Raw genomic sequence first — 14,805 nt, 5'->3', positions numbered from 1 at the left:
GTCTGGTTGAAATGCTGCAACATTCAGAGCACGAGAGTCTCTGTTTCAACATAGCCTATAGGCCTATTCCTAATGACGAGGAAATATGGGAACAGTTGTATTTGTGGAGGAAAGGTACACTGTTACAGTCAGTAGCAACAAGGGGGATTAGTTTGATTGCAGCCAGTTTGACCCCGAATAAAGGATTTTCATTTCACTGCAGTCATATAGAAATGCCAAGAGTAACATACTGTAATGGTTATTGCAACTGAACAGCAGCAACAGCAGAAAGCAAAGTAGGAAAGGATTTCCATAAAAAGTAATCTCAAAATGAAAAGAGGACAGCGTGCATATAACTGTCTGCAATAGATTTTTTTTTAGATGAGATTAGGGATCACAGATGCAACGCTGCCTGCACCAGGCCAGCACAAATCCTGGCAGTGTAAAAACACATAGTCCAACAAAAACAACCTGATGAGAGACTGCAGGAAGCACCTCCAAAAATATGCTGCGATTTTTCTTTACTTTTTTGTTGTTGTTGCAATGTTTAATCTTAACTCCAACATGTCCAAAGTGCCCTGCGAGCTGCAGTCAGGGTTTACTCAAGATGTTGGGACAGATGCCTTTTAATTTAGCAATTTATTTCAGATAATGAATAGCAGTCTGCTTCCATCTAGTGGCACTCTGATAGAAGACAAGCTGTACCTAAAAACGCTTCAAAAGTGCATTGAATAAATTAGGCTAATCTAAATAATAAGGCCTTAAGTGGTCTGTAAGGAAATATAGTTTGATATTATGCCCCCCCTATATCTAATTAAATTATGTTATAACCCCCATTATTAATTTACATTAATCAATAGATAATCAATAGAAACAATCAATATATTCTTTTCTTAATTTAAACTCTCCCATTTTTCTCTCACTCCAGACTCATGAGAAAGGATTTTGCAAGGCAGAGATGACTTTGCAATAAAAAGCCCAGTCATACATTTCCCATAGAGATAGCGATAAGAACCAGACATGAATATAGTTATAAACACCTGTCTGTTGTAATTTTGATACATTCGAGGACAATAGTCTAGACATGGTCATGCTTCTTTCCCAGAAATCCAGAAGATGACGTCAGCCAGAAGAGGAGACACATGACAACATTTAGCCAATCATAAGCCTTAAGCCTTGTTTAAATTTTATATATAAGATCGTGATGTTGAGAGGATCTGGACTTCTACTACTACTACTACTACTTAATTTTCTGTACTTCTTTTTGCTTTTTGTCTTCTCAAACTGCCTTGTCAATTTACTTAAATAAATACTGAGGACGAGATCCTGAATTTTACACCTTTCTCCATGGTTATTTTACACCTTCATAAATAAGGCTAAGAACACGTTTATTTTGATTTCTAACAGGTCTAAAAATGACTTAAATCAACTCTTTCAAATGCTAAAACACAGGGATTAGGATTTGTCTGTTTTTGAACAGTTGTTATGCGGCGAGAAGATTAGTGCAGAATTTAAGGTATGAAAACAGGAGTTTCTTTTTTTTAAGTAAACAATGGCTTTTATTTCCCAAAGCAAGGCTGCTTTGAATTTTGAAATTATACACTGCAGACTCTTGTAGTTAGAAAACAAATAATAATAATACGACAATGCTTTTAATTGGACAAATAACAACCAAAGGGTAGAGGAAACCGTTACAGAGTATTGTGATATTCACGTCAAGAAATTCCAACAATGTGATTATTCTTTAGAGATGGAGTTTGTCTTTGTCTGCCTCAAAAAGAACGCAAATAAAAACACATGACCCACCGCCAAAAAACACTTTACTGTACTAGACTGTATAAAATATCAACAGGAAAATATTCTCAGTCTAAAAATAAAAAAAATAAAAAAAATCCTGAGCAAACATCAAGGTAGATGGGCAAAACTGGAGGATGACATTTTAGTTGAAAAGAAAAAACGTTTTGGTTGATGGCTAATGGACGTCTAACCATACGGACTTAACTATGACCTCAACAAAAACAGACAAAATAAGCAACGAAAGCAGGCCACTTCAAATATGGAGGGTTCAAATTTATAATGACCAAGGTGAAGGGTGTTGATTAATTTGAATGACAATTTAAGGCTCTTCGAACAGCAACAATTAAAATAACAAAGAAATGCTTGGCCAGATGAGAAACCTCACTGAGAATACAGAAAGAAAAAGTCATTATTATGATGTTAAAAGATTTCTAAAGCCTCCATTAGACCTAAGGACCAAATGACACAGTGTACTACTTACTACGGCAGTCCGTTATCAGTCAACATGTGTGTTAGACAAGCTGCTGCCTAATATTTACAGTTTGCCCTTTTTAAATCCGTGGAACATTGAGGTTGGCGTGAAATAAAAGGTGAGTGAGGGTAATTCCTCATGTAGTTGACATGCTTTTGTCTAACCGTCAACGCTGCCCTCCTCTCGAACACAGCCCTTAAAAGAAAATCCCTCGCAACACCGACCAGTGGCATTTGTTTAAATCGTGACCTGTTCATTTTATAACTGTCCATCGTTCTCACTCTCTGATCCACTCTTCAGTTGACTCCTACGCAAATTCCTCTTTGGCTGCGGTCTTGACAGCAAGGTACATCCGTCTCAGAGGGTTTAAACTCTGTCATCTATGAGAAAAAATCAAATAAAAATTAATCCGAAATTGTAAAACTAAATAAAGATAAAAGTCATGTAGAATATGTTTTGAGTGAAAATAAATATATGTTGCTCTCACCAGTGGAGGCTGCCGTGTGCTGCCTGGTGCCCTTGACTTGCATGAAGATGGTGTAGGTGTCGTAAGCAAACACCAGACCAGCGATTAAACCAAATACCTGCAAAACAACAACTCGGGATCATATTCACAATAAGTAGAGAAAAGATAATATTACATGTCCTCAATCTCATTTGGAAAAGCAAACAGAGATTGGCGAGTCTTGGTTTGTGTTGTGCTAAAATGTTGAACTTGACATGCAATGGGATTAAATGTAACACCACTACAGGCTTTACTCTTTGGTTACTGTCCTTCAGTAATGCAGTAAGTCATCAGATGTTATCAACTACCATCTTCACTTCAACCTGTTGCCCTGTTGTTTCCCTCTTTGTTTCCTTCTTTCTCTCTCTTTCTCTCTCTCCGTCTCCCTCCATCCATCTGTATTGCTTTTTGATGTATCCATTGTCACTCCATCTCCTGTTCATTTCCCACAAAGCTAATTTAAGGACTCCTACTGCATTGATAATATGATTAGTGGCCATATGCTGCACAACTTTCATTAGATACTGTAGTGTGTGTGTGTGTGTGTGTGTGTGTGTGTGTGTGTGTGTGTGTGTGTGTGTGTGTGTGTGAGTGTGTGTGTGTGTGTGTCCACTATCTCCCTCCCTGCCTCTGGTTTCCCATGTACTCTGAGCAGATCATCTCTCTGCATCCTGTTTTTGGTTTAGACAAAGGTCCTGTGTCAACTTTAAAGGTGCAGTGTGTAATATCAGAGTTTTTCATCTAGTCAGGCATGGTGAACGTTCTAGATTGCACTCAGCCCTGTTTGGAGAATTTTCAGAAGCTATGGTGGATGTCAAGGACAAGAAGCTAGTTACTAGAGATGGCATCATCCACCACAGTCTTTCCACAATATCAAATGATGAGTTGAAGATGTATTTAGTTATTTATTATATAGCACATGGCAGTGCAACATGGCGGCGTGCCTTGCTCCTATGTGCAACAGATATAAAAAGCTCATTTTAAAGCAATTATACTCTATTTAAAACACACTAATGAATATTATATTCGATTTCTACCAAGTCTGTTCTGAAGTATTCACTTTACACACGGCACCTAGGCTTTTGGTCTCATAGGCGTGCACAAGACTACAGTCTTGTAGTAAGTGCACTTAAAAAGGAAGGAAGAATGAAACATGATGATGATTTCTCCACAATGACTGACACCCTGAAATCTTAAACTCTGTGGTTTCAGTTTCCTCATCTACATACATCCTCGTAGAGATTCATAGATAATGTTTTATGGTTGTCACAACAAACAATATAGCTTGCAAAGGAAACGGTTTCAGTATTAAGTTGACTGACCCCGCCTGCAATGAGAGCTCCGTCCCCGGCCCCTCGGATCACGCAGATCAGAGAGGTGATGATGAACAGGATAGCACCGATACCAGCACGGAAAAGATCCTGCAACGAAAAGGGGGAAGCAAAAGATGAAGCATTGAGCAACTACGTATTTGCGTCACTGTGGGAGTACGCCTGCTGTCAGATCCGGAGTTAAAGGTGGAGTCAGCGATTCTGGTGAATGCTTGCTATCTCCTCCCAACTGATAGGTAGCGTATTGTGAGGAAATATTCACCAATTTTGACAAAAAGTACATTTTTGACAGCAAGCTTTCGCCAAGATAGTCAACTCCAACTTTAAAAAAGACACGTAAAGGGACTTACGGTCCAGAGCCAGTTGACAAGCTGGAACTGCTTGTCCAGCTCCATCATGAAGATGATGAAGAAGACGATGGCGAAGATCATCTCGCAGATGGCCACGGCGGAATAGCCTCCGTACGACGACGCAGCGTAGCAGATCATGACGATGAAACTGAGGACCTAAGAGGGATTGAAGTAAAAAATGAACAGAGAGTTTAATAATTCATACATCAGAATGGTGAAGATAACCCGGAATACTTTGCCACAATGCTGCCTGAGTTCCTCCCCTCATTTAAAGCTATAGTGCGTACTTCTGTTGCCCCCCATGAGGAATTCTGAGTAATTACAACAACATTGTCGGTACATCTACATGACGTAAGCCTTCAGTGAACGCTCATCGATTTTGTACCTTCTGCTGTATGTCAATGTTTTGTGGTAGCAGATTTTGCATATGATATATCTCTGGACTCAAATGTTGGAATACTTAATAATGCAATAGTAAACATTTGCTATTATCTTGTATAGACCATAGTGCAATGATATATTGAATGTGTTTTAGTGTAAACTGAAATGTAGATTCCTCAAAATGTGAGTGATGCAACAGACCACTCGGACAGCCACGCCTATGTTTAACTTATGCACAATTACTCTGTCTGCTCTCCTATTGTCCTATGCCCAAACTCCTCCTATGGTTAAGTTATGTACATTAGAACTGTCTGCCTCTCAGCCTGTCTGTCCTCCGACTACTGTTAGACGCCTCCCCCCCTGGGGAGCAAATGTTCCTTAAATACATGACGTTTTAAGGAAGAATTTGTCACTCTTGCACATACAATCTCTGTATTAGTGACCTCTCCGCGGAGATCCTTGCTGTATGATTGAAATAAAACCTGATGCTACTATTAACGTATCACTGTTTGCTTAATTTTCCTATTACAGTTTTTTCTTAGCAGTAGAATCAACAACTGAAACATTTATTGGGCGCTTCTTGGGATTTATCTGAGCTCCTGCGCAAGTCTCCAGGGGGAGACCAGTTTGTAAATGCTGCCATACTGAGAAATACAGAAAAATAAAAGGTTACGCGCGGTGCAATAGCTTCAAGGCTTCCAAGTCAGGTTTGATGATACAGCAGCATGTGGATCTGCTCCAAATCACCTGAGAGAGACTTGATCATTGCATTTCTCAATATTAGAAAAAATATCGGTGTCCCTTTAATAGCCAAGATTAGTCAGATAGTAAATGCCTCCAACAAAGTCACCATAGTTTCATTTACTCCAGTCAGTTCATAATTCGACATCCACATCATCATGACCTTTGGACTATAACTTATCACCTTCCCCTGCTTTCACCTTTACTTCTATTTAATCCTTCATTTGCCTTATTAGTTTGCTTGTTTTGTGCCATTGTGTGTGTGTGTACTTTGTAAAGTTGCCGTCGGTCCCTTGAAAGGTGCTATAAATTTAAGTTATTATTATAACAACCATTTTTACCACAAAACAAATATTTTCTATTCAACATGGATGAATAACAATGAACCCTGTCGATTCAAACTGCTCAGTCAGTTAGCCTGTCTATCACATACTGCTTTGGTCTTTGATATCAGCACATGTTTTTGTTCCATCGGTTTCATAATTTTCCATTTGAGGGAAAAAATACAGCGTTGCATTCTTCTCAGTCCATTCCGCTGAAATGCTGCCAAAGTGGAGAAATCATAAACTTGGGCTGCCCACGGTAGCAGCTCTTTTTGTTTTTTGAATAACGCCATTGTTGATGCTGTCAAAAAGCATGGATGGATACATTCACACCACAAATGACAGCTGTGAAGGAGTAATATTCAAATAGTTACAAGTCTTTTTAAGCCTCACGATTCAGTTTCCTCGAAGACACTAAAAAATAAAAATTTGTTTTTCAACAACATTGATTTATATTTCCTTTGCATTGCTTTGTGCGGATTACATTGTGTAGTTTGCTTTAAAACAGGGACATGTGTATATTTTCAAATGATCATTAACCCACTGGAAATAGCCTGTTGCATACCCACCTACTAGGCTACTAATATACAATGTTGGGCTGCAACTAACCATAAACTCTAGTTGCATATGATCCACCGGAGTAAAGTGGGGTGCTCTTCTACAACATTTATCTGCACCGCTTTCTTCAAGCCAAAACATGTATTCTTGTAACATTCACTGATTGAATTGGACTCAGGTTCTGGCTGTGTGTGTATTTAAAAAAGGCATGCCTTGCACATTGCAATGTTTTATTCTCAGACGTAGACAACCCAGTGGCGAGTGTCAACTCCCAGCAGTCTATATGATACACGCGTGATGTAACCGACTCGACAGCAGCCCTACATCTGTCACTACTGCTTCCCCTCCCCTCACCCTGCAACTGTTACACAAACGCCCAGCCATTCAGCCAGCCAGATGCATCAGTCGCTCATGTGTTCTCGAGACTGGCACAGGCCGCCTCTGTGGAGTATAGCAGGGGGGCAGCAGAGGCCAGTGTCCCACACAAAAGAGGCTCTATTCAGGGGCCAGGGTTCGGCTGCTCTGGGGGCAGCGGCTACTGCAAAAGGAGAAACACTCCGCTATAGGCTACAAGAGTCCCTTTAGAGAAAGAGAGAGAAATGCTGCGAGATGTTCACACCTTCATGTCTCTCCACACAACACTGGGTCTGTTTGCACGGGTCAACTTTTTTTTTTTTTAAAGGGCCGAGCTTAAGCTCTGTTCACATCGGGATAATGAGCTGCTCCCTCAAACCGACTGGAGGGAAATTGTCGTGAACCTACCCTCGGCTAATTATAGTCATCAGCAACATGAGAGCCAGTCAGTGGTAGAGAGAGAGACACACCAAACAGCAACGGTTGCTAGGGGAAGTCCCGTACATTTTTGGGCCATTTTTCTGCGGCTCACTGAAGCGTACACCATGTGTGTTGAGAGCAAAAATGGAAAGTTTCTGTTCATGGCCCTTCTTCTTCATCATCCAGTCACTTTGACTCATTGACTCAGCTTTCAGCTTTTCCCTTCTATTCATTACCTTCTATTATGGTTAAACACTGTTAAAAAGGAAAAAAGGGAGTTTCCAGTCATAAGGTAGAATGACTGCTTTATATGCTTCATATTCAATATATAAATTAACAGCACAGTGAACAGTCAGCTCAGTACATGACACACCCAGAGTTATCGCTACTGGCTTAACTATCTGTGCTACATGACAAAGAGACATTTCCACTACAAGGGCGTGTGTGTGTGTGTGTGTGTGTGTGTGTGTGTGTGTGTGTGTGTGTGTGTGTGTGTGTGTGTGTGTGTGTGTGTGTGTGTGTGTGTGTGTGTGTGTGTGTGTGTGTGTGTGTGTGTGTGTGTGTGTGTGTGTGTGTGTGTGTGTGTCAGACAAAATTTCAAGTACGGTCATGTCTTTGAGCAAGTATAAAATAAAACATGACATAACTTTATATGTAATTAGGCGAGGCATGGCAACCTACTGTAGCTTTCAAGAAATATCACTATACACTAGAAATGAAGCCTACTACTTTTGGTTTATCAGATGGAATGTTTTAACCCCGGTAATCCTGAGGGTGCTGGGGTTAAATATACTATTTGTCCCACTAAATTGGACATAATGACATTTGTCTTCCTGTTTTGCTCCCATAGCGCTCCCCCCTGCACCATGAACTATTTCAAACATCCATCAGCAGAGATTACGTCCTCTGGAGTTTGTTATCAAGCTCCAGTTAAAGGAGTCAGCGGGAGGGGAAACAACAAACTACCGAGTGTATGTAGTGAAGCGTGAGGCTCCCCCGTGAAAGCCACACCAGAGTTTTGTGTGTGTGTGTGTGTTTCTTTGTTCCCACCAACAAACTTCACACACAGCCTGGAATTTCCATTACCTCCGAAAAGGAAAAAAAAAGAAAAAAACTTCACAGTGGGTGGACCCCTTACCACCATCACATGATGAGAGCCTGCTTTGTAATGAACACATTGAGATCGCATTAGCAGTGATATATATGTATAAAAAAAGTGCTTTTCTCACTTTTAAAAATTGGTCAAAAGGAATAACACAGTAGCACAGTTAGGCCTACACTGTCAGTACTTTGCAAACAGCAGTGACACATGTGATATTATTCAAATCACATGCATCTGTGGATAAAAAAAAAACTTGCATAACTTTGCAAGAATTTCAGATGGAAGTGAGTCATGTGTTATGAGAACACACCGCGGTGAAATGCAAACACAGGCGATCATGTAAAAAAGGGTGGCCAAGGACAGTGTAGCCTATAATATAAAGGTCTTCCCACACCGGAAGTGAAGTGGTTGTACCTTGGCAGGATGTGGGACACGACTAAGCTACTATTGGATCAAAGCATTGCTCTGAGTTTCCTATTTCCGCCTCTGTAGGTGTGTGTATAGCGTTATTCTTGGTGACTATAGAGCCAGATGTGCAGAGACATAACTTTGAGTATAGTAAAATAAAAATAGAAAATTCACTTTATGAGGCTTTATACGGCAAGGAATGTGACATACATTGCATTTCTCTGCCTACAAATAGCAATGCAGACTGTGGTAATAAGCAAAGGAGGAGACGCCTGACAACAGCCACAGGGGTCGAGTTAACCCATATGACCTTTCATGTGCCATTAACGCTCAGCATTTGGCTGTTTGGTGCCAAATGAGAAAACAGTGGAGCAAGAGTGACAGGTGGAAACCCTTAACCCAGGCCCATGATCCCTCAACCCCCCACACCACATGCTGCATTCCCTTCCCTTGAGTAAGTAGGGGGTTGCTATTCCAAAAAGTGTATATGTTAAAAAACAGCATTCATGAAGGAAATGGGTGACAGAAATTAAAATAAGATATGCAACACAGGATACTAAAAACTCCCTCTAGGTAGCCTAGTAGTTAGAAATGAAGACTACTTTACAATATATGAAATATTAGTTTCAAGACACTATAAACCAGATTTGTAGGCAGTTATTGGTACCATTCATAGCAACATTACATAGCTGAAAGTTACATGTTGTGAGGGCAGCAGGTCTATGAACTTACTATTTCTGATGCGAGGATAAACCCTTTGGGGGTCTTCATGTAACTTTTCAGCTTCTCCATGCAGCCAGCGCCGACGGACGCAGTCGTATCAGCCATCCTGTAATGGTAATAACTCAACTATTATAGCGCGACTGTGTGTTGTTTCAGAGGCTTATCGCCAGCAACCGACAAGTAGCGTTTGAATAAACAAACTTGTCTCGAGCCGCCTATAAGGAAATACAACTATGAATCAAAGAGCTATATAGAGAGCTCCACGGTTGTCCGCTGCGCCTCACTCAGAAGTTCTCTGGAAGTTTAGGGAAGTTTTTTCTCTCTTTCCTGCGATGATTCAACGTCTCCGGTGAAGAAATTGCTGTCACGACCACAGCAGCTCCGGAGAAACTGCGTCTTGTGCCCGCCCGAGGAGGGAGGATCTTGAGCTGAGGAGTTAACAGGGGCGTTGGCTTTCACTTTTCTCGAGGGGAGCTGCAGTTGGCACCGAAGAGCCAAGGAGGCCCCCGTGCGGCATTCAGGGGCCGCTCGGAAACTCTGCTATAGACCCGTTGCAGAAGGGATTTTTGAAGCTGTATTTGTGTGTGCCATACTTCTACCCCACTTCAATTTATAGCACCTTTTAGTTAACTATGCGGCATATGACATTGTACTTGAAATATATAGTCATAGTCTATGCCTATATATTTCAAGTACAATATCATGGAAAATTCCATTCGAGTAGGCCTACACTTTAATATATGCCTCTTCTACATACAGTGGAGGAAATTTGATCCCTCACTGATTTTGTAAGTTTGCCCACTTACAATGAAATGAACGGTCTATAATTTTAATCCTAGGTTTATTTTAACAGTGATAGACAGAATATCAAAAGGAAAATCCAGAAAATCACATAAAAAAAGATATAAATTATTTTGCATTTCATTGAGTGAAATAAGTATTTGATCCCCTATCAAAACATTGCTTAGTACTTGGTGGAGAAACCCTTGTTGGCAAGTACAGAGGTCAGGCGTGTCTTGCAGTTGATGACCAGGTTTGCACACAGCTCAGGAGGATATTTGGACCACTCCTCTTTGCAGATCCTCTCCTAATCTTTAAGGTTTTGAGGCTGTCACTTGAGCTTCAGTTCCCTCCACAGATCTATTGGATTAAGGTCCGGAGACTGGCTAGGCCACTCCATGACCTAATGTGCTTCTTCTTGAGCCACTCCCTTGTTGCCTTTGCTGTATTTTTAGGGTCATTGACGTGCTGGAAGACCCATCCACGACCCATTTTTACGGACCTGGCTGAGAGAAAGAGGTTGTCACCTATATTTCATGGTACATGGCCCCATCCATATTTCCTTTGATGCAGTGAAGTCCACCTGTCCACTTAGCAGAGAAACACCCCCAAAGCATAATGCTTCAACCTCCATGCTTGACTTTGGGGATGGTGTTCTTGGGGTCATAGTCAGAATTCCTCTTCCTCCAAGCATGGTATGTCACTATGATACCAAATAACTTGATTTTGTTCTAATCTGACCACATCACCTTCTCCCAAGCATTCTCTGAGTCGTTCAGGTGTTCATTGGCAAACTTCAGAAGGTTCTGTACATGTCCCTTCTTGAGCAGGGGGACCTTACGGGCACTACAGGATTTCAATCCATTACGGCATAGTGTGTTACCAATGGTTTTCTTGGTGACTGTGGTCCCAGCTGCTTTGGGATCATAAACAGGCTCCTCCCGTGTAGATCTGGGCTGATCCCTCACCTTTCTCATGATCATTGATACCCCACGAGGTGAGATCTTGCATGGAGCCCCAGACCGAGGGAGATTGATGGTCATTTTGTGTTTCTTTCATTTTCGAAAAATTGCACCAACAGTTTTCTCCTGCTCACCCAGCTTCTCGCCAATGGTCTTGTAGTCTGTTCCGGCCTTGTGCAGGTTTACAATCTTGTCCCTGATGTCCTTAGACAGCTCTTTGGTCTTGCCCATGATGGAGATGTTGGAGTTTGATTTATTGACTCTGTGGACAGGTGTCTTTTATACAGGTAACTAGTTGAGATTAGGAATACTTTTTTAAAGCATGAGGACTAATCTGTGGGAGCCAGAATTCTTTATGGTTGGTAGGGGATCAAATACTTATTTCACTCAATGAAATGCAAAATAATTTATATATATTTTTTAATGTGATTTTCTGGATTTTCTTTTTGATATTCTATCTATCACTGTTAAAATAAACCTATAGCTTGAAAATGATAGACCGCTCATTTCTTTGTAAATGGGCAAACTTACAAAATCGGTGAGGGATCAAATACTTATTTCCTCCACTGTACATTAGCATACACAAAGTGAAATATGTCAGGCCTTTCTTTTGTTTTAATTTTGCTGACAACTTGTTTGTTAAAAAAAATTCAGTATCTCAAAATATTAGAATATTACATATAACCAATCAAAAAAGGATTTATAATACAGAAATGTCAACCTTCTGAAAAGTATTTTTATTCTAGATTAATTTCACTTTACTATGTGTGTACTGAATCTAGAATATAATAAAGTTTCACTTTTTGAATTAAATTACAGTGAGAAATTAACCTTTCATTGATACTCAAATGTTTTTAGTTGCACCTGTATATACAGGAACAATGTACTGGAAGTTATATGTCTATCTTCCAGTAAATTGTTCTGTGTGAAAGTGCACTGAAAGGTCAAGTTACTTGTATGTTTATACTAGTGGTGGGCCGTTATCGGCGTTAACGTGCTGCGTTAACGCAAAACTCTTATCGGCGATAAAAAAAATATCGCCGTTAATCTCTTATTCCACCTCCTGTTCGGCTCAGGGGAGATGGTTCCCTCCAGGGCCGATGGCTGTTCGCCGTCAGGGTGAACCCCCTTCCGTGTGTTCTCTGGTCGGGTAATAATAGCCGGGGGCCGTTGTTGACACTTGAGGAGCCTTTATTGCAGGAGCGAAGCTTCTCTCACACACCCGCCGCTCTCTCTCTCCATCACTTGCCCACGACACACACCACCTGGCTGCAGGATCGCTAATGTAACACTCAGCGCCAAACCCCCTTCACAAATCTGTCTATTCAATGTTTACTTATGAATGTATCCATGTACGTAACTCTGACATGTACATAACTTAATTTATTGTTAATAATATGGTCTGTTTATAAATTCGGCATATGATTAAAGCATCTAAACGCCCGTAATCATGTTAAACGTTTACTGTTTTTAAGTTATTAATGCCACTCGCTCCCGCAGATACACAGCAGAGGGAGGTCTTATATTCAGCCATTGCTAAAGGGAGTGCTGTATTATGGAACGGCCGCTGTGGTACGAAATTCCAGTCTCAACAATGTTTCCTACACGAAATTATAACTCTAGCGTCTACAGCCCGTTGTTTTCATGTAGTGTAACTTGTGTAATGTGTTACATTATTCAGCTGTTGCCGTGATGTCGGCTAACGCTGATGCTAATGATAACTAGCTCTCCGTCGCACAATAGACTGTAGGTTGGTGTTGCAGCCAGCTGTTAGGTGAAGCGCTGTCCCACAGGTAAAAGCCATGGACCTATAAAGCCTGTCCAATATTCACTCTAGTCCAGCTTCTTGAAAAGTTTATAAGGACTTTATTATTTATGTAAAAATTATATTTAATGTTTCACTTGAAGCACAAAAGTAATGGCTTTATTTTCTGTTATAGCCTATAGCCTACCCAACAAATTAGTTTTTTCGTTTTTTTAAGCACAAAAAACAGTGCAATGTTGTGATTTTTAGCCTTATATCTGATTAAATTGTTAGAATATTATTTGTTCGCAATAATTAGACACTCGTTCTGATGACGAAATGAAAGCCACCTGGCTTGAGAAACACGTTCTCAAAGACTTACTTTGAGTCATTATTTAGGAGCACACACATATTATGAATGAATTCAAATGAGCCATTTTAATCTAGATTAATTCCAAAATTAATCTAGATTAATCTAGATTAAAAAAATTAATCTATGCCCACCTCTAGTTTATACACACGGCCAATAAATACTGATTTTGAATCTGATCACTATACTTTTTAGATTTTATAAACAAAATATATTCAAAGGCCTTTTCTCTTAATGGAATGTTTTTTCTTGTGAGGTATTACTAAAATAAGTGCACAAACACAGCTGGGGATAACTAGCTCACACATGGTTAATTTAAACTGACAATGAAAAGTTTTAAAAAGGAAAATTATTTTGAAATTGCATTCCTCATATCAACTTTGGCAACTAAAGTCAAACTGATAACACATGCAGACAGCTCTACCTTTGTTTGCACAGGCCAAGACAAGTAAAAGTATGACATAAAAGTATAACCTTTGATCGTCATAAAGTGTGATATGTTTAAACATTCAAGCCTCTGTAGACACATTAACAATTCTATTTGAGTAATTAAATTTACTTTAACTATATTTTAAACTATGAGTTGATTGTCCATGAATGAACTTATGAACATTAAGTCAGTTTTGGGTCATTACAATGCATCAGTTCTAAGTTCTGCAACAGTATTGATGAAATTTGAGGAGGTGAGGAAACCACTTTATTGTCCCCCACCACTAGGGCGTACCGAGCAGATTCCTCTCAGACCAGGTCAAACTTACCTGTATAAATACTACTACAGATACCTCTTTTTACTGATGCGTTGCTTCTGAACGCGGTTTGTGGTAAAACAGTTGTGTTTACTTTTCTAGGTCATTTTGCTGCTACCACTTCCTTAAAAAAACCGATTCTCAACTTTTTGAGACATATTTTTTGATAAACCCAACCCCTTGCAAGCCAAAAAAAGACACCAAGCCCCTATGAACAGAGGTACACATTTTAACCTTCAACAGAATAATTTCAAGTTTATTTCATTTTTGTTTCACACGGACCCCATATAATAAGAATACATCAGAATTCTGGAGAGTCTTGGATCATTTTTTTTTGTCTCTGACTTATCATTATCATAAATACTAATATGAATACATCATACACAATAAACACAGCACTATCCAAAGGCGTAGAGAGTATCACAAGACATCATTCACCACTAACAACAGAGTATATTTCATTTCAGCATATTTATAAGAGCTACAGAGAGGGAGAGAGAGAGAGAAAACAAAGAGGTTCAGGGGTGGAGGAAGAGAGGAAAGCCAGGTGCTCCTATACCGCCTGAATCAAAGAACCCTGATTTAAAAAGAAGAAAATATGAGTGAATCCAAAGGCTGTGCAATGGATCGATACACTGGATATGGACGGCAATTAATCCGGGTTAGGACTGTGGAAGCAAAGCTATACCAATCTGGACACATCTATTACCATTTGGCAAACAAGATCTTGTATATCCAAGCAGAGGAGTGGCAGTAGGA

General features: G+C 40.0%; 1 protein-coding gene across 1 annotated transcript; it reads right to left on the bottom strand.

Annotated features, from left to right (window-relative positions):
- Positions 1 to 1,612: 1,612 nt before the first annotated feature.
- On the bottom strand, positions 1,613 to 10,009 carry plp2b (proteolipid protein 2b). Its single transcript, XM_080031112.1, has 5 exons — positions 9,454 to 10,009; positions 4,435 to 4,590; positions 4,076 to 4,174; positions 2,736 to 2,832; positions 1,613 to 2,628 (listed from the first exon to the last, which is right to left on the bottom strand). The coding sequence occupies exons 1-5, from the start codon at positions 9,547 to 9,549 to the stop codon at positions 2,615 to 2,617; spliced, it is 462 nt and encodes a 153-aa protein (XP_079887238.1). The 5' UTR covers positions 9,550 to 10,009; the 3' UTR covers positions 1,613 to 2,614.
- Between the last annotated feature and the right edge of the window lie 4,796 nt (positions 10,010 to 14,805).

The sequence above is a fragment of the Ammodytes marinus genome, assembly GCF_949987685.1.
Source record: "Ammodytes marinus genome assembly, chromosome: 7".
Classification (NCBI taxonomy): Eukaryota; Metazoa; Chordata; class Actinopteri; order Uranoscopiformes; family Ammodytidae; genus Ammodytes; species Ammodytes marinus.
The sequence above is the reverse complement of the archived record's forward strand: the minus strand, read 5'-3'. Positions and strand labels throughout refer to the sequence as shown.

Coding starts and splice junctions, on each gene's coding strand:
- plp2b (XM_080031112.1), bottom strand. CDS start 9,549: ATGGCTGATACGACTGCGTCCGTCGGCGCTGGCTGCATGGAGAAGCTG. Junction 4,175..4,434: donor TTGTCAACTGGCTCTGGACC/GTAAGTCCCTTT, acceptor TTTTCGTTGCAG/GATCTTTTCCGTGCTGGTAT. Junction 2,833..4,075: donor GAGCTCTCATTGCAGGCGGG/GTCAGTCAACTT, acceptor GTTGTTTTGCAG/GTATTTGGTTTAATCGCTGG.